Source organism: Lemur catta, chromosome 2, assembly GCF_020740605.2.
Source record: "Lemur catta isolate mLemCat1 chromosome 2, mLemCat1.pri, whole genome shotgun sequence".
Classification (NCBI taxonomy): Eukaryota; Metazoa; Chordata; class Mammalia; order Primates; family Lemuridae; genus Lemur; species Lemur catta.
The window spans coordinates 145,256,268-145,274,319 of record NC_059129.1 but is presented as its reverse complement, the minus strand read 5'-3'; the positions used below and the strand labels follow the sequence as shown (position 1 = coordinate 145,274,319).

At 54.1% G+C, this 18,052-nt stretch overlaps 1 protein-coding gene across 6 annotated transcripts in view; it reads left to right on the top strand.

Annotated features, from left to right (window-relative positions):
- The window catches only part of RPS6KA2 (ribosomal protein S6 kinase A2), a 222,377-nt gene that overhangs the window by 175,483 nt on the left and 28,842 nt on the right, over nt 1–18,052 (top strand). For all 6 annotated transcript variants that reach the window (XR_006733598.1, XR_006733597.1, XM_045544722.1 and 3 more), the window contains 4 exons: nt 5,630–5,700; nt 6,291–6,379; nt 12,970–13,034; nt 14,796–14,898. Coding sequence is in view for 4 of the 6 variants with exons in the window: in XM_045544722.1 (XP_045400678.1) it covers nt 5,630–5,700; nt 6,291–6,379; nt 12,970–13,034; nt 14,796–14,898 (328 nt within the window). In the remaining 2 variants the exon portion in view is untranslated. The remainder of the gene's footprint in view (nt 1–5,629; nt 5,701–6,290; nt 6,380–12,969; nt 13,035–14,795; nt 14,899–18,052) is intronic.

Genomic DNA, 18,052 nt, shown 5'->3' with positions numbered 1-18,052 from the left:
CCGCCGAGGCAGCACTTCCCTCCACACACGACCTACGAGGGAAGCCCAATCCTAATGAGAAGCTGCTTGGTAAAGTGGAGTCGCAACATAGAATCATCCAATTAAACAAGCTGATACATGCAACATACTCACAAGGATGGCTGCACAGTAACGAGGAAACCGTGGATGGTAGCTAAGATGTGATGATTTATGGCATTTATGATTACTCAGACCTTTAATGGCAGCGGCTACATGCAGTTCAGCTCCACGCTGAAGACCACCAGCTCCACGCCCCCCCAGCTGTCTGGAGACCTTCCCCCTCCGTGTGCCTTCTGGGTGGAAGGTCCTTGTTTAGATGTGTTCATGAGACAACTGGGTTAGCTTTGTTCCCTTAGTGACGTCTGCTGCCATAGCTCCACTCCCTTCCAGACTCCTTGGTTGCTGTGGCCCTGGGTGGCAGAGTGTTCAGTGGGGGGTGGGGGTGCTACGTCTTGCTGAGCCCCTGCCTCACCCCGTGCAGATTTTGCTGGGGGGTCTGATGCTGCCCTCGCAGATGCTGGGCTGTGGGTCCCAGGGTGTCGTCTGGGCTTCAGGACAGAGCCCAGGTCCTGTGCCCCCGCCCTCCTGAGAACCCCAAATCCCTGGAGAGCAGGGCTGGCCACCTGCAGCCCCGGCTCCTGCAGGGACACTAGGCTCCGTCCTGTCTCCGGGCCCTGCCACCACCACCCCCTTTAGGAAGGTGACAGGAGCCAGTGATGCTGCGTTGGGAATGGTCGACACGCGGCTGCAGATAAGCCTTTGTGAACAAAGTCCCAAAGTGCAGCCACTCAGCTCTCAGGGCAGCCGACACACGAGAGCAAGAGGCCGGGCTGGATGGCAGGGGAGCGAGTCCCGGCAGAGAAACCGCGCGAACGTCCAAGCCAACTGGACTTAGCGTGGTGAGGTTTCCGGAGAACAAAGGGGCAGGTGTTTGATATTCTGCTGTTTCTTCTATTAAGACAACAGACCATAAAATCTATTCCATAGCATAAAACATATCTTTAAAATTTTTCTGGTCCAAGTCATTGAAAATTAAAGAAACAAAAGGAGAAACTGAAAGGAAAAAGGAGACTCGCAAAGACATACAAAGGGAAAGATTGGAGAGCCCACGATGGAGAGAGGAGAGGCGGGAGGGAAAGGGGGTCCTCAGCTGGTCTCCCCCACCCAGCTGCGCACAGGTTCCCTCTGCCACCTGCCCCTGGCACGGAGAGAGAAGTGTCACTTCTGGAGGCCTTTCCTGATTCTCCCGGGCAGAGTCGGTGGCTCTGTCTTTGGTGGCTACATTGGCACTCGCCGTGCTATTCTGACAATGATCATCTTTTGTTGTAAGTGTCTGTCTCTACCAGCATCTCCCGGCACACAGGGTCCCTGAAGCCACGTCACCCTCACCCCAGAGCCCCCAGCACGGAGAGCAGCATGTGCCCAGCCAGGTCTGTGCCCCGAGGGACCAAGGTGGGCATGGAGACCCTGCCTGGCGTGAGCACAGAGAGGTGCTGACTCAGACCCAGCACCCTGCCGGCCTCTACCGCCCTAGATCCCACCCTTCTGGTCCCCAGAGTGTGACCTTGAGAAGGTGGCCCTGCTGCGGCTCTGGCCAGCGTCATTGACACACCCCGCGTTGCCTGCCCATGTCTGTCACCAGCCACAGGACGTTTCTCACTGAATTGCTCACTTATTTGCTGGAGCTGCCTGTTCCTTTCAGAGTCTCAGGACGGCTGGGAAGAGCTGGGACGTGGCCTGTGGGTTCCAGAGCTGCCGTGTCACCCTCAGCAAGAAGCAGGGGTGGCTGTCACCATGGTGACCACAGATTATATCTGCACAGCACTCCAGAGTGCACAGGGCATGCTCATGTCTGATCCGATCCAGAAGATATGCAAGTTAGCCGGGAAGGACTGTGTTTTCCTGTGAACAGAAATGAAAGCTCTGGCTCCGAGCACCGAAGGGGCAGGTTTGAGATCACGTAATTGTTCTAGGAACACATTCTCAGTCCTGCCCATCAGACTCTCCTGGCCCCCAGGGGAGCCCAGGCTCCCAGGCAGGTGTCCTGATGATTGTGACCTCGTGCTTTTTGCACCTCTTCGGCCAACGTCAGAAGTTATGTCTGAATTCTCATTTGCAGTTAGGAGCTGGGGCTCGTGACTCCTTGAGTTAGTTGTCTTTCCTACGCCTTTGCGAGGTACCCTTGGTGGCTTTGTTAACGAAGTTGAGCCCTGGAGACAGCACCTGGGGGAGGGGTGTTCACGGTGTCCGTCCCCTCGCCACGATCACACGCTTGGATCCCTTCACGGAGGAGGAGCGTCCTAGGGTCTGGCAATCCGAAAGTGCCCTCTGCAGACCGCAAAGAAATAAAAACGCCTATGCCAGTGGTGAGGAATCACCATCCTTAAATAAAATCGGATGTCTGAAGTCAGGGACCTGGAACTGGAAAGGAACTTGGAGGCCTCTGGTGGGCTCTGCAGTGACGGTGGATTACCAGCAACCTACACGCCGCCGCAGTTGGTTTTAGGAGGGCATTTGGGTTGAGTTTTGCGGATGTTTAAAGCATCTTCTCTCGTTTCTTTACCCCTGGCACTGGGTGTTCTGGACGTTGCACCCACTGTGAAGTGTCCCTGTCACCCTGTCACCCAGCTCTGCTGACGTCAGACTCAGCCCCTCCTCCGCGGGCCGGGCCCTCCCTCGGAGCCCGTGAAGAGCAGCACCCGCCCCCCAAGGCTGCTCTGAGCCTTAGATCCGTTTACACCGTGCGTGGCACACAGCAGCATCAGTGAAAAAGAAGCCAAACTCTGTAAAAGAGTTTTCAAGAGGTTTATTCTGAGCCAAATTTTAGGACCACGACCCGGAGCCACGCACAAGAGGCCTTGAGCAAGTGGACCCACAGTGGCTGGGTTACAGTTTGGTTTTATACATTTCAGGGAGACAGGGGTTACGGGTAAAGTCATAAATCAATACAGGGGAAGTGTACATTGGTTTGGCCCGAAAAGGTGGGCCATCTCCAAAGCGGGGCTTACAGGTTACAGGTGGGTTTAAAGATTCTGTGACTTGTAATTGGTTGAAGACAGGAAGCTTTGTCTAAAGGCTTGAAATGTTTTAACATAACGAGCTTTATGTCAGAGACAAGCCGCGGAACATAGATTTATTGTGTACATGGAGGACCTGCAGGTTTGTCTTGCATACCCTTGGGCCTGTCAATGGGTTACAAAGGATGTCCTCAAGAGGGGGGGCACGATGAGGCAAGTCTGAATGTCTGACCTCCCTCCTCCTGGCAGGCAGATTAGTTTCAGGATATCCCCTTGGCCAAGAGGGGGTCCATTCAGTCAGCCAGTGAGGGGAGCCTTACCACCACCATCATCATCACCTGCCTCATCAAGAAGCGGGAATACCCATGTGCACACAGTGTTGGGTGCTGTCTGGGTCAGTCGATGGTTGGGGCTTCCCCGTGTCCATGGTGGGGAGAGACCCCTGCGGATGGAGGAGGAAGGGGGAGGGAAGGAAGCGCAGAGCACACGGACCCTGGCCCTTAGGGAGTCAGAAGCTAACGGACATCACTAAACAGACGCCGGCCACGCTGGTCGGCCAGTGGTACACAGAGGATGCGCAGGCATGGGGTGGGCGCCCGGGCACAGGACCAAGTGCTGAGCCTCCGTGACGGCCTCATTTCACACACCGGGGCTTCTCCTTGGGAACGGGGCTGCATGATGCGATTATTAGTAGACCCAAGAGAGAAAGGAGTAAAGAGAGAGGGAAAGAAGGAAAGAGCCAAATAGGAAAAGAGCTCCCTTTGCTAATACGATTCATTTTATGAGATATTTTAATTTGTATAATCAGCTTATAAACGTTCATCCTATTTTATCAGGTGAATAGCTCATCTGCTAGTCAGAGCATTCGAGCCTTTCCACTTAATTATGTTTGTCTCTTTGTAAATTCTCATCTGGACTCTCTTCCTCTAGCTTTCTGTTGCTTACAAGTTTCTCCATCGCCTGCAGTGGCCTGCGCTGTGCACCCACGCTCGCTCAGGGCTCGGGGCGGGCAGAAACGCGGGCAGAAATGCGCTGTGCACCCACACTCACTCAGGGCTCGGGGCGGGCAGAAACGCGGGCAGAAATGCGCTGTGCACCCACACTGACTCGGGGCGCGGGGCGGGCAGAAATTTCCGTGTGATAGAGCAGGCTTCAAACATCTGAACTGGCAGAAAATTTTAATTTCTTTTAAAACTTTGCTTTCAGAAAGCAGACCAGTAAAATTAATAAAGACATATATATTCATTTCATTAAGCTTATAATTTCACTCCTGGTAGCCTATCACAGGGTAACACCAAATATTACACAAACTTTTATGTACGTTTCAGTGTTACTTGTAATAGCACAAAAAGGGAACCAGCTCAAGTTACAATAATAGATACACTATGTGTTCTGGCATAGCTACATATAAAGTGATATTATAAAGATTTTACAATAAGCATTGAAAGTTTTATATTATTCTGTAAAAAACTAGTATGCAAAGCCTTATCTGTGTGTTTAAAACAAAACAAAACAGCTTGAACAAAGTACTAGAAGGAACTAACAAATGTTGTGGATATTTTTGGACCACGGGATTATGCATGATTATTTTGGTCTTTCTACTTCTGTGTGTTTCCCGAGGTTTCCATGACTCGCGGGGGATGCTGGGGGCAGATCTGAACGGGGCACAGCCACACGGTGCAAAACCAGCCCAGGGCAAATGAGTGACGCTGACAGCAGCTGTGCTGAGGCTGCTTTCTCGTGACTCGAACTGACCTTAAAGACACGGGGTGGGATTAAATTTTAACACATTTCTGTTAGATTCAGGATCTTATTTTTATGAAAAAGATTTGTCGTTGCTGCTGCCCTGGTCTTTTTCGAGAGAAGTGGTCAGATGTGCACCTTGCTCTGATAAGGCCGTGAGATTCCGGCACCTGCTTCCAGAGTCCACATGATCGGCGCCGTCTGTGCCAGGGGAGTCGGTGCAGGAATGAAATCCCTGCCCAGAAAAGGCCACCTGCCTCGGTCCTCTACTGCGGGCTCCATCCCAGCAAACATCTACTAACGGTGCCACAGTAGTGTGTGGCGTGAGGCGGCCTGTGAGACTGCTGGTGCCACGCTGTCTGTAGCAGGTGTCGGGCTTCTGTCGTGGTCCGTCTCACGCTGGGAGCTCTGCCCTGCCCCGGCCAGGCACATGAGTGTCCAGTATGAACACACTGTCTTCTTTCTCTTCCTCCTCCTCCTCCTCCTCCTCCTGGCCCGTCCCCTCCACAGCAGCCACCAGGGCAGGACGGGGTCCTAAACCACACATAAGGTGCATTCGCCCAAACGTCCCCCGACCCCGCACCCCACTCTCTTTCTTTTCTCCATTGTCCTTAGCACCTTCTCACCCGCCTCGTAGTGTAACTGCTCGTGGGTCCCACCCACTGAAACCTAAGCCCTGAGAGGCGGTTTTGTCACTGACGTGCCCCGAGCACACAGGCCAGCCCTGCGCTTACCCGCTGGAGGTTTCGAATGAAGGACGGACTGGGGTTGTGTGCGGCCCCTCTGGGGTGCTCTGTGGTTAAGTCAGGGCCGTCTGAACAAATGACCCCCCTGCTCTTGTCGCTCTGCAGTTTGAGATGCTCACGGGGTCCCTGCCGTTCCAGGGGAAGGACCGGAAGGAGACCATGGCCCTCATCCTCAAGTGAGTTGGGGCGACGCCTGATACCAGGAGCTTCGGGCCGAGGCTGGGCTGGGCAGTGGGCGGCGGCAGTGAGGGCGACGGGCAGGCTCCACGTTTCCATGACGGCGGGTGGAGTGAGCGCTGCAGTCCGCCCCCCACCTCCACCGCAGATAAAGTTTCCATCAGCAAAAGTCATCCAGGATGTCCGGTGGCTGGGTTTTCAGACGCGATGGTGGGTGGCCTTCCGGAAGCACCAGGACTTGGGGACCCTCCGCAGGGAGAACACAGGAGCAGGGTCCCCTCCTCTGCCTGTCTGCCCCATCCCTGTAGTGTCTGAGCCTTCTGGCTGATGTTGGCAGGAAATAGCATCATTTTGCCCAAGTGACTGAGCACAAACCATGTTTCTGCTTAATCCTCATGAAGAATCGTTTGCCAAGCAAATGGATTTGCTCTTAGAACCGTAGAGGGACGTCTGGCCCAGTTGCCCCCTCATGTGACATCCTAAGTGTGAGCAGGTGCCGCTGAGCATGGCTGCCTGAGACAGGTGAGGAGGGAGGACAGGACCCGGGGGCGGGGGGGCGCGAATCAGAAACAGCAGTTCTGTGTTTCAGAGCCAAGCTGGGCATGCCTCAGTTCCTCAGCGTGGAGGCGCAAGGTCTGCTGCGAGCCCTGTTCAAGCGGAACCCCTGCAACCGGCTGGGTAAGCGACCCCTGACGCCCCTTCCCCCGCGGGGACACGGAAGACCACCTCCTGCTCCAGGCAGCTCTCACCAAGCTGCATGTTTACCGGGGTCTGAAAACAGCCTTACGTGGAGGTCAGAATATTAATACTGTCACACACAGTCCGAGCTCCGGGGACACGAGGCCTCGTCATGATTTCCGAAACACAGAGTCCTTCCTGTCTGTTAGTGCTGATTAACCAAGCACTTGCTCATTTCCTTTGTGGGTGTGTGAGGATGTATGGAGGATTCTTTGAGTCGGTTCGGAAGGTCTCAGGGACTGGCTCTGAAACATCCAAGATCTGGCCTGTGATTACTCTTCTTTTAACTCTAACCTCATAGACAGAAGGCAAATGATTAAGGAAGGGAAGGTGAATGTTAAATCAGGAAATATTTCATTTGGGAGAGAAACTGCGACTCTCCTGTCTGCACAGCTCAACCCTGGAGGAAGATCAGACCCTTTTCTTGGCTTTCCTGCGTCAGCTTTCATTTCAGGGAACTTTGCGTTAATTTGTGCTCCTTCAGTTATTAAAAATGAAGCTAGTATTAAAAGTACCGTCCTACTCCACAGGAATATTTTCAGAATGTATGAGGTAATTTATGTGCAACTACTTTGTGATCTTAGGAAAAGGGGAGTGAAGGTGATTTTAAAAAATCAATATTGATGCATTTAAACATTGAGTAATTCACATGAAATTCATGTTGTTATGAATTATTATTATTGTGTCTGGCTAATTAGACACATTAATATTCGACTTGTAATCCAGATTTTTCATTTATACAACTACTCCTTCCCACTGATTCATTTTCAGAATGATTCTTTATAAAAAGATTCCCATGTAGACTTGCCTTTGGGTGGCAGTTCTGCATGTGATCAGATATTTAAAATCCCCCTACAGACTTCTCAGTTCACATCTCCTGCCGCTGTCTTCCTCCCCAGGCCCTTTCCTCCTTCCAACAACCTAGCGAAGCCTTCGCCTTGGCCCCCAGGCCCTGCTGCAGGGCTGCCCGGGCCCGGGGAGGCTGGCGGCTGAGCTCCCCTGGCGGGAGGACCCTCTGGCGCAGCCCACACAGGAGCCGCAGGGACAGCAGGGGAACAGGCAGGCAGGGTGCCACTTCCCGCCCACGGTGTTGTGGATGCCGTGGAGTCAGGAAAGTCCAAGGCACCTGGGTGCGGGTGGAGAAGGAAAACCCCCGCCACACTCTGGCACCGTGGCAACGCCATCAACATTTTAAATATATACACCCTTTTACCCAGAAGTTCTGCTTCCAGAATTCTACCCCACAGAAATGCCCACACCGGCGTAAAAGCTACAGGGGTGGGGGTGCTCTGCAGCATCTCAGCGTGAGCCGCGGAGATGAGTGTTTGCAGAGCCTGACCCCGTCCTGCCGCGGCCCTGCGCCCCAGGCCACAGTGCCCCGTGCAACGCCAGGCGCAAACACGGCACGGCCCAGCCCCTAATGCCACCCGGCACGGGCCCCTTGCTTGGCGTCTGGGGCATGGACTGTTATCAGGTAAGTTTGATTAAGACTAGTGAGCACGGAAACGGCCCAGGCTTGGCAGGGCTGCCCCAGAAGAGGGTGCAGGAGGCTGTGCCCTAAGGAAGGGACTGTGCACCCGTCCAGAGGTGCCTTCCTGGCAGGGCCTCACCAGGCGGCCACAGAGGAAGGCGAAGGTCCTCCCGGGAGAGCAGCCCTGGTCACCTAGGTGAGAGCCTGACACTGAGAGGGAAAGAAACACACAGGCCAGAGGTCGGGCGGCGGGAGCCAGGCAGGGCACTCCTCGGGGAGAACCCAGGCAGAGAGACACCTGGGCAGCAGCCTCCCCGGGAGACATCGGGGACATGGACAGACAGGGACAGAAGCAGCTAGTTTTTCTGTGTCTGGTGGTAAAACTTTACACTTGCCAGACTTCAGGAGTCTTGGAGTCAAATCTGTGTACTTCGCCGTGACACCGCAGGCAGGCGGGGCAGCCAGAGAGTCCGAGCTGTTTGGGCTGCACGTTGTTTATCTGACAGCGTGATGTGCTCCCTAAGAGAAGCAGGTGCAGGATACATGGGTGACCCCAAAACAGCCTCCGTTGTCACCGGCGGGGTGATGGAGCTGCTCCATGGAGATCCCGGGTTGGGTGCCGGAGGCTGTGGGCGGGGCGTGTGCCAGGCCCTGGAAACTCACAGGCAAAGTCGCAGCAACCAAGGAGAATGGTGCGTCTCGGGATGCGTGTGGCTCCTGTGGTTTTTCGTGCCTGAGTGGTGGGAAAGGCTGGAGAGGACACAGAGGGACCAGAGGGCCAAGCCCGGGTGAGGGACACGGCCGTGCATGGGCACGGCCCCCGGAGGATGCAGCCAAGGGGGACGCCTCTGTCTCGATTCTCAGACCAGTTGTCCTGGTGGACGCGTGGTCATGAATTAGGGAAAGAGCCACGGGGCGGGTGGGCACACTCCAGGATGGAGGCCTGGGGGGACCTCCCCTCCGTGTCCTATGTGTGCAGGGCAAGGTCCCTCCCGGGTGGAATGTTCTGTGGCTCCGAAGGGTTTGCAGATCCAGGAATTTCAAAGACTTGACTAAGAGAAGCGTGAGAAAGTGAGAAAGGGGCCACGGTGTAAATGTGACGGGGGCAGTGCCAGAGGCAAGTTCTGGGCGCGTCCCCGCTGGGCTCAGTCCTGGGGGCAGAGAGAGGTGATGAACGTCCCCGGGAGGAGGGGTACGTCTTGCCAGCGGGCGTCACAGGGCTGGGCCTGAGGGTTCTTCATGACTCGAGTAAGCGCCTCTTCCGACAGAGGTTTATACCGTAGCAATTTCTAGGAGCGGTTGTAAAAGTATCTTGCTGTGCAAGAGGGGTTTGTTCTCTCCTGACCCTCCCGAGGGACGGGAAGAGTTACAATGGGTATAAAACGCACTGAGCCTGCTTCCCAGTGGGTTTTCTCCCCCTACAGCTGACAGCTCCTTAGCTCACCGCTAACGAGCATCTATAGCTTCTAGAAACTCCTGGGGTATTCTAGGACTCCCGGAGAGCGAGAGACAAAGCTTAGAAAGGAATTCGATGTGCTGATGGACACAAAAATAGCACAGCAAATAGACGCCCATCAACTAACCCCGGCGTGCTGTGTTCGGAGAACACCTGCTGCCCACGGCTCCGCACTGGCAGGGTTCTCTGTGTCTCCGCTTCTGCTTTCCTGCCCAGAGTTGGTCTCCAAAGGGTGCACTTTAGTGACTTCAGACGTGGTCCATCCTGCTGTCCACGTCTCATCCCAGTTTGCACTGGCGTTGCCAGGCCCCCCTGCCACGAGCCACGCCTGGGCGGCCTGCTCCGGGCCGAGCAAACGGCCCCAGCCTCGCACCAGCCCTGATGCCACACGAGGCACAAGTGGGCCGGGGCCTGCCGGGGAGCCGGCTGCCGTGTGCACGCGCCTGGGCCCGGCCTGCCCAGCTCCCAGCCAGCAGTGTTCCAAGGGACACAGATGACTGTCGAGCAAAGGTTTTAAACCTTAAATGAACAAAGTTTCTAATTGGCAAAAAAAAACTTTAAAACTGAAACAGTAACGTGCAGATAACCTGTCAGTGATGAAGGACTAGAAAAGCAGACCTAGTATTTAAATCAGTGACAGATGTGGCCAGGGACGGCTACTGGGCACTAAAGTGCACCAGTTAGGAGACACCTGCAGTTCACAATCAGCCCAGCTTAGTCTGAATGTTCCCAGGAGAATTAGAGATGGATTTTGTGTGACTCTAAAGCAACACCACCACCAACCAAAGTTTAAATATTTCAAAGGAGTCCCAAAGCAATCTGTGGACACAAAGACACAATGAAAATATTTTTGGCAGATACACAAAGCTTCTGGAAATGGTTTACTGAGAATGTGGAAGCCCACAGCGAAGGGAACGGATGGATCGCCTCGTTGAAATGTGAAGTGGAAGAGCTGGGTGTATTCGGTGCAGCGAGAGAATAGGCCCATCGCAGACGCTGCGCTGTAACACTGCTCATTGAAAGTCCCAACTGGCTACAAAGTTACACCCTTAACCAAAGCGTAGAAATGTGGGACGTGCATCCAGAAAACTGCTTTCAGTGATATCCCAAGCTGAAGATGGACCACAGGTGATAGGAGCAAACATAATTAGGTGTTGTTACCACAGCGAACAAACATGAGTGCCTGAATCTACTGTTCCATGGAACTTTCAGTTCGTGTCTACCTGCCACTGGGGAACTTAGTGACAAATCGCCACGCCCGACTAACAGGAGAGAATTCTAGTCTTCCGCCCTAAACGCGTCTCTCCAGGGCCTGTTCTCATCGGTGCTCTGTGATACAGATGGAGCGCAGCCGCCTCCTAGGACAGAGTGAGCCTTGCAGCATTTTGGTCTGGATCCGTCGCTGGCCCCGGTGATTCAGATACCAGCACACACACTTCCTGACCCTCCCGGCCCGGAACTCCGCTCACTGCTATTTGTCAAATGTGTTGAGTTTAGATAAAAAGGGAGGGCCAAGGATAGCGTGGCCTATTTTCGCACCTTTCAGGAGAGGATAAATAGGGCTAGAGTACAAAATAATACACCCATCTGCCCTGGGAAGGTTGATGCAGGCTTTAAAGAACTGAGTGCACAAGTTTTCCTTCTGTTTCATGTTTTCTACCTTTAAAACACCTAGAAACTTTTGGTAATAACCAAAGTGTGCACAGGTGACCCTGTTTGCTGAGGCCTCAAAACTCAAACATGGTGCAAAATCTCATTGCAGCACAAGAAAGAAGGAAAAATAAAATTGTGTCGATTCAGTGACCCAAGAAAGCCTGGCACAGGGAGTGCAGAGGCCTGAGATCAGATCTTCCGCCTCAGGGTTTACGGGGAAATCCAGAGGGACCTCAGCACGGGGGCTGAGGATGAGGCTGCAGCTGAGTCTGGCAGGACCACCCTCAAGGCCCATTTCTATGGCGCAAACCTCCAGTATGACCTTGAGCAAGTTACCAGCTGACTTCAGCCTCTGTCCCAGTCTGTAAAGCGGGAACAGTGACTGCCACCTCTCGCGGGCGTGGGCTGACGAGATGCCCGTGTGCTGTCTGCCTCGAGTCCTCACAGAGAGAAATTCCCGAGCCTGAGACTCCGCCTAATTCCTTCATCAGTGTATTTTCATGTCAAAGGATGACAATTACCCAAATAACTGAGTCTAATAGTGACTGAAACTGCCACTATTTGGTCAAATCGGTTCTTTCCAAGCTGGTGGCCGGGCTGAGGTGGAAGGTGGCCCTGGGCCTGTGTCTACCCAGAGACCCTTCCTGAGGCCAAGGCAGCTCCCAAGCCCCTCTGTGGCGACTGCAGCATCTCAGGACGACCTTGCTCTGCCCTGCAGGCCCCGCTGCTCTCGGTTCCCCTGCAGCGGCTGCCCTCCCTGGAGCTGGGCCTCGGTGGAGTGCGGCCGACGGCGGCCAGAGGTTCTGGCTTGGGGCACAGCCGCAGCGGGGAGGTGGCGTCAGAAAGGACCTCTGCTCGCAGAGCGGGGGGAGCCGGGCCTCAGGGTCGAGCCACCTCCCCGGACGGGGGTCCCCGGCCACTGTGCTTGGCCTTCCCGCGGCCTAGCCCTGCGTCCTGGCCCAGCCACCCGTTCCCAGCTCCCGACCCGAGAGCGCTGGGTCCTCTCAGGCCGTCCTGTCCTGGGAAAAACACTCCTGGGCCTTAGGGTTGCGTTTTCATTTTTTTTTTTTTTAATTAATAGATTACTTTGAGAATAGTTTTAAGTTTACAGAAACTTTGAACAGAACAGCAGCACGTTTCCATACACCCAACCCGCACAATTTCCTCTCGTAGTAACATCCTGCATGAACGTGGCACGTTTGTTACAGCTAATGAAACAGCGTTGACACGTTATTACTCACTAAAGTGTCACACCAGGTTCCCTCTGTGGGGCGCCCTGAGGTCTCTGGCAGGGGTGTAGGGACACACCCCCCATCGCAGGGTCGTCCTCCTCCAGAGTCCTTGTCCCAGGGCTCCCTGTGCTCTGCCTGCTCTTCCCTCCCTCCCCGTCCCCGGGGCCACAGGACCTTAATGTAAGCAACAAAGTAGGGGAAGCTTAGGTGGAAATAACACGCAAAGCAGTGCCAGTTGTCACAAGTCTCCAGGTATAAACAGTCACCTGTGTTGTGCAGCCTCAGGTGTGGCTGGGCCTGGACGGGAGGCCCTGCTGTCCCCCAGGACTCAGTGCCGCCTGAGTTCCTCTCCCTCCCTGGCAGAGCCCCATCACAGCCTTGTGAGGCCCCCGAGGTGACACCTCCCTCCAGCCCCTCTGCACCTGGCAGCCTCCAGGGAGGACCCGCCTGAGGCTGACTCTCCTGGGCCTCCCGCAGGGGTGTCCCAGCGTCCTCGCACCTGGAGCAGGCAGCCTGGCCTCTGGTCTCTGCCGCCTCTTGCCCACCCCGCCCCGGGCCCCTCCTTGTCCCAAGCCCTTGGGGCTGAGCGGTGCCCCCCGAGTGAGAGGCCGGGGCAGGCCCCACCCCACACGCCGCCGTGGAGGACCTGTCAGAGAGAACCGTGATCTTGGACTCGGACTTGCTCTGAAGCGTCATCTCTGCTTTGTTGTTGCGACAGGTGCTGGCATTGACGGAGTGGAGGAGATTAAGCGTCACCCTTTCTTTGTCACCGTAGACTGGAATGTAAGTCGCACGCCCTGTCCCCAGCTGCTCACGGATGACGGGGAAGTGGGTGGGAGGACAGGGCAGCTGTGTGGCAACAGTGGTCCTCGGAGTCCGGACTGTGCAGGTTACAGGTGAATGTGGCTCGTCACCTGCAGGCAGGGGCTCTAGGGCCCCTCTGGTGGGCTGGTGACCTGAGAAGCACAGGCTAGTGGTCCCCTCCTGCCCCAGGCCTGGCATCCAGCTTTGCTACTCTGCTCCTTAGAGACACAGCTAGAGCGGCCCCCGCAGCCCTGCCCAGCCTCACCGAGGACGGAGCCTTCCTGGTTGGTCCGGAGGGAGCTTATTCCCGCCCGCGAGTGGGTCGCCACAGAAAGCAGCGTGTTGCTATTTCTGGACAGGGCTTGAAGAGTAACTGAATTCCTAATGCAAGCTGTTCACCCAGGGCAGGAGATGACCAAATAACTAGGGGCTGAATTCAATCACAGTTTCTCCTCTGTCGGCTCCCAAGTGCACCCCGGGCTGCCACCCTCCACCCCCCCATCCCCTCCCACAGCTGTTCCCCGACCCATGCCCAGCCCCAGTTATGGGGAGGGTCGTGACCCCCCTCCTCCCTGTCTGCCCCCACTCACCTTGGCCTTGGACAAGTCACTCTTCCTCTCTTAGCCTCAGCTTCCCCATCTGATGAAGCGATGAAGCCTGCACCCAGCATCACAGAGAGATCAGAGCAGATTCCCAGCCCTGCCTGCCATCGGGGCCCCCGCTCAAGGGCTGAGCTCCAGACCTGTTAAGCAGAAGCGCCCAAGAAAGTGCCTGGGAATCAGTGTTTTCGGGAGACACCTGGGGGACCCCGGCCGGGCAGGATTAGGACACCTTCGTGCTCGGTGGTTTCCTAGCCACTCCTCCCAGCTGCCTGGGACCCCCTGGCCCCAGGGGCCCACATCTGCTGTTTCCAGGCGATCTGACCACCGAGTGTCCTCTCCTGGATCCAGCCCATGGCCCCCCACGTCCCCTGCTCGAGGCCCCCCAGCCCTCGCAGGCTTCCCTCCTGGCACGCTCCTCCGTGACCACGCCAGGCTCTGGACACCTTTGCCTGGTGTCCTTAAATTGAATGAGCCCAACAGAATGGGCAGCTGCCCCAACTGAAAACAGCGCGTCAGGTTTGGAAAGCGTTGTCAGACAGGCAGCCCCGAGCCTGGCAGATGCAGGTGCTCCCATGGGCCCTGAGCAGGGCGTCTGGGCGCCAGGGTTGACCCGTGACATGCCGAGGCCCCAGGGCACAGGCCCTGGTACTCGAGGACCCTGGAGTGCTCCCGGCCTGGCACTCCCACAGTGTCCCCACAGCTGAAGTTCCATGGTGCTAGCTCCGCAGTCCTGGGTGGGAAGAGCGCGCCAGGTGCCCCCCAGCTCTGTCCTGGGCGGGAGCCAACTGCCCTGCCTGTAGGATTCCGCTTGGAGAAAAAAGTTCTACCAAAAAGAATTTTGAAAACTGTTGCCCTAAAATGAACAACACATAGCATGTCCCCAAACCCTATATCTCAAACTATGCCTTTTATATATTTTCCATGATATATAATTATAATTATTACATATACTGTATTATCTATGATACATATAATATATTAACATGTTACACTATATCTTTTATATATTCGTACATATTTCGGAGTAGTCAGATGAGGGCTGACCCACTGTGGTAAGAACGTCTTTGCCTCCCGCAGCAGAGGTCTGGTGTTCTGGTCTTTCCGGGGTTCCTCAGCGCCGTGCCCTCTGTCCTTGCAGAAGCTGTACCGGAAGGAGATCAAGCCACCGTTCAAGCCGGCAGTGGGCAGGCCTGAGGACACCTTCCACTTCGACCCCGAGTTCACAGCACGGACACCCACAGGTGTGTCGCAGCAGTTCTTTCCGTGGGCGGATTCGGGTATCCAGGAACCAGCCCCCCATGCTCACGGGTGCTGTCCACGGAAAGTAACTATCAGCTCTGATTGGTTTCTTGTTGTCCCTGCCCAGTGATAGAGGCTTCAGTGGTAGAACCAACCTCTGTTGAACCGTAGGTAACATGCACTTTGGAAATGGTCAAGGTGTTGTAGAGATACCCCACTCCCACCCCCAACCTCCGTGCTGAGCGGCCTGTGCAGTTCCTGCCTCTCTCAGCGGGATGCACCCAGGCAAGAGCAAGAGAAGCAGCTCCAGGCAATGAAAGTCCCTCCTACAATTAGAGTGTTTTTCTGGGAGAATGAAGGCCATCAGTTAAGTCTGTAGATTTGTGAGCTATAGATATTTTTCATGCAAAAGATAGAAGCCTGTTTGAAAAGTTGTATCAGCTACTAGATCTCAGCATAGCAAATGGATACATAAACTTAGTTTCATGGCATGTCTAGAGTTACTTTTTGATGTCTATCAGATTCAATCAGAATTGATCGGCTCCGTTTAAAAGTTACCGTTTGGGGATATTAATGAATTCATGTTTACTTTTCTAGATATGGTAATTGTCATGGTCCAGTAGGGCTGCCATAACAAGATACCACAGACCGGGCAGCTTAAACAGCAGCCGCCTCTTTCCCCACAGCGCTGGGGGCTGGAAGTCCGACATCAGGGCACCAGCAGGGCTGGCTCCTGGTGAGGGCTCCCTCCTGGGCTTGCAGACGGTCACCTTCTCACTGTGTCCTCACGTGGCCTTTCCTGTGTGCAAAGAGAACGAGCTCTGGAGTCTCTCCCTCTTCTTGTAAGGACACCAGTCCTATTGATTTAGGGCCCCACCCTTGTGACCTCATTTAACCTGAATTACTCCGTCTAAGGGCCTGTCTCTAAATGCAGTCACGTTGGGGTTTAGGGCTTTGACATATGACTTTGCAGGGCCATGATTCAGCCCACAATAAAGTATGCTGGTCATTCACAAAGCAGTTAACAGGCTCCTTCTGTAGACACAGGTGGGCCACGTTCAGCCAGCAGGTGGTTGTCGGGGCTGCATCATGGGTCTGTGGGGGTCACCATGCTTTCTCACTGCTTTTGAATCTGAAATTTTCTGATTTTTTAAAAAGTGATAGTGAAACAAATAGGTAGGCAATGACAAGGTATCAAGTAGATGAAGTTGGAAGAGAACTCACTTCATTGCCTGTGGGCTCAGGCTGTTGGTGAAACCTGCTTCCCATACCAGATGTGAGCACGAGGCGGGTGTGCTGTGTGCAGGGGTTGGGGGGAGTCCTGGAAGCTGATTCCAGGCACTACTGACTAGGGAATCGTGGCACAGATTGCTCACTGATTTCTTCAGGGTCCCCCTGCAGTCCCCAGATAAAACTAAAACTGTCATTAGTGACAAAGCGTGAGTGACAACTGCCCTGAAGTTTGGGGTCATCAGTGAGGCTGCCCAGGAGGAGGAAATGGTGGGACCATCACCCGGTTCTCAGCTTCCCTAGAAGGGATTGCGTGTTGGGGTCCGTCTTTCCTGCTGACAAAATTAGCCCAATTCGCAGAACAGGATTACTTTCCAGTTTCTTTCTTGGGAAGATGGGACAGGATTTGACCCAGCTCTGCCCACAGGTCACCGGAGCAAGGTCCTTTGCCTCTCCCGCTGTGGGTGACCTGGGCGTAAAAGGAACTCAGAGAGAGCGTTGTCTATACAGTCTTCGGAGTCCTTCCTCGTGAGGTGCTACCACATGGGCCTATGTGTTTGAAATGTGGAGAGAATGACCATATTAATTTTTTGCTGCCTGGTGAAAAGATGCTAATATGGTCAACTCTAAATTATTCATCATATCCGTGAAGAATTTAAACTGCAACCTAGCTGGCCAGTGTGACCAGAAACTTCTCTTGAGCACCTGGAGAATTCAATGTCATTTTAATATTAGCTCAAGGAAGACATAGGCAGGCACAATGCACCCCAGTGCTATCCAGAATTCACTTTTTATTCCTTAGTATTTTGAATTCTTCAATCAATTTTACTTAAGGTTAATTTATCACACCACACAGTTTGCCCTCGAGGTAGATATAATTGAAGTGCTAAAAAAACATGAAACTCGTCCTGATTTTTGAAGGCAGGATTTCCAAGCGCGTGAGTAAGCACAGGCTGGGTCACAGGGTGGCGGAGGCGTGTGACGCTGACACGGCAGGTGGCCCGCAGTCCCATGCTGGGCTCTGCGTGCTCGGAGTGGGGGATTCTGTGTGGTGGACTTTCAGTCTGTCTTAAACTTCAGCCGGTGCTCAAGCTAGTTCCCATTCCCTGATCACACGCGGGCTGCCCTTGGCGCTGGCTGGGAAGAGACTGCAGTAGTTTTAGTTTCCTTCTATCCAAGTCGTGTCTTCGCTCTTGTTAATTAAGTACTGTGCTGACTCAGCATCATGCAGGATTATATAGCACTTCATGTTCTGCGTATGCCCCTGTCATTTCCTCATGGTCCGGCCACGCCAACCCAGCGTGAGCCCTTTCAGCTTTGGAAAAGATCGTCTGAACTTGGGCTCTACCCGCAGCCAGCTCTCCCTGGCCCGTGCGGGAGAGTCGAAATCCCCCTGGCATAGAAGGTGAGGTGTGGCCTGCACACCTCTTTGTTAGTGACAAGACATTGTTTATTTGATCTACATGTTTGTGGAAAACAAACAAACTCTGTAAGACAATTTAAAGAGGTTTATTCTGAGGCGAATAGGAGTGCCAGGCTGCACGGCCTCACGAGTTCCGGGGAAAGTTGGGCTACAGTTTGGTTTTATACAGTTTAGAGAGACGGGAATTACATGTAAAGTCATAAATTAATACATGGAAGGTAAACATTGGTTTGACCCGAAAAGGTGGGACATCTCTAAGCCGGGGCAGAGGTGGATTTGGAGATTCTTTAATTTGTATAATAATTGGTCAAAGGAATAAAGCTCTGTCTAAAGGCTTGGAGTCAGCAGAGGGGAATGTTTTAAGTTAGGAAAGTCTAATCAGAGACAAGCCACAACAGACGCAGAGTGGTTGGTAAGCAAATCGGTGGCCTGCAGGCCTGACGTCACCTTTGCCTTGCAGGGCCTCGGTCTTGTTTATAATTTGGTGTATTAATCCCACAAAG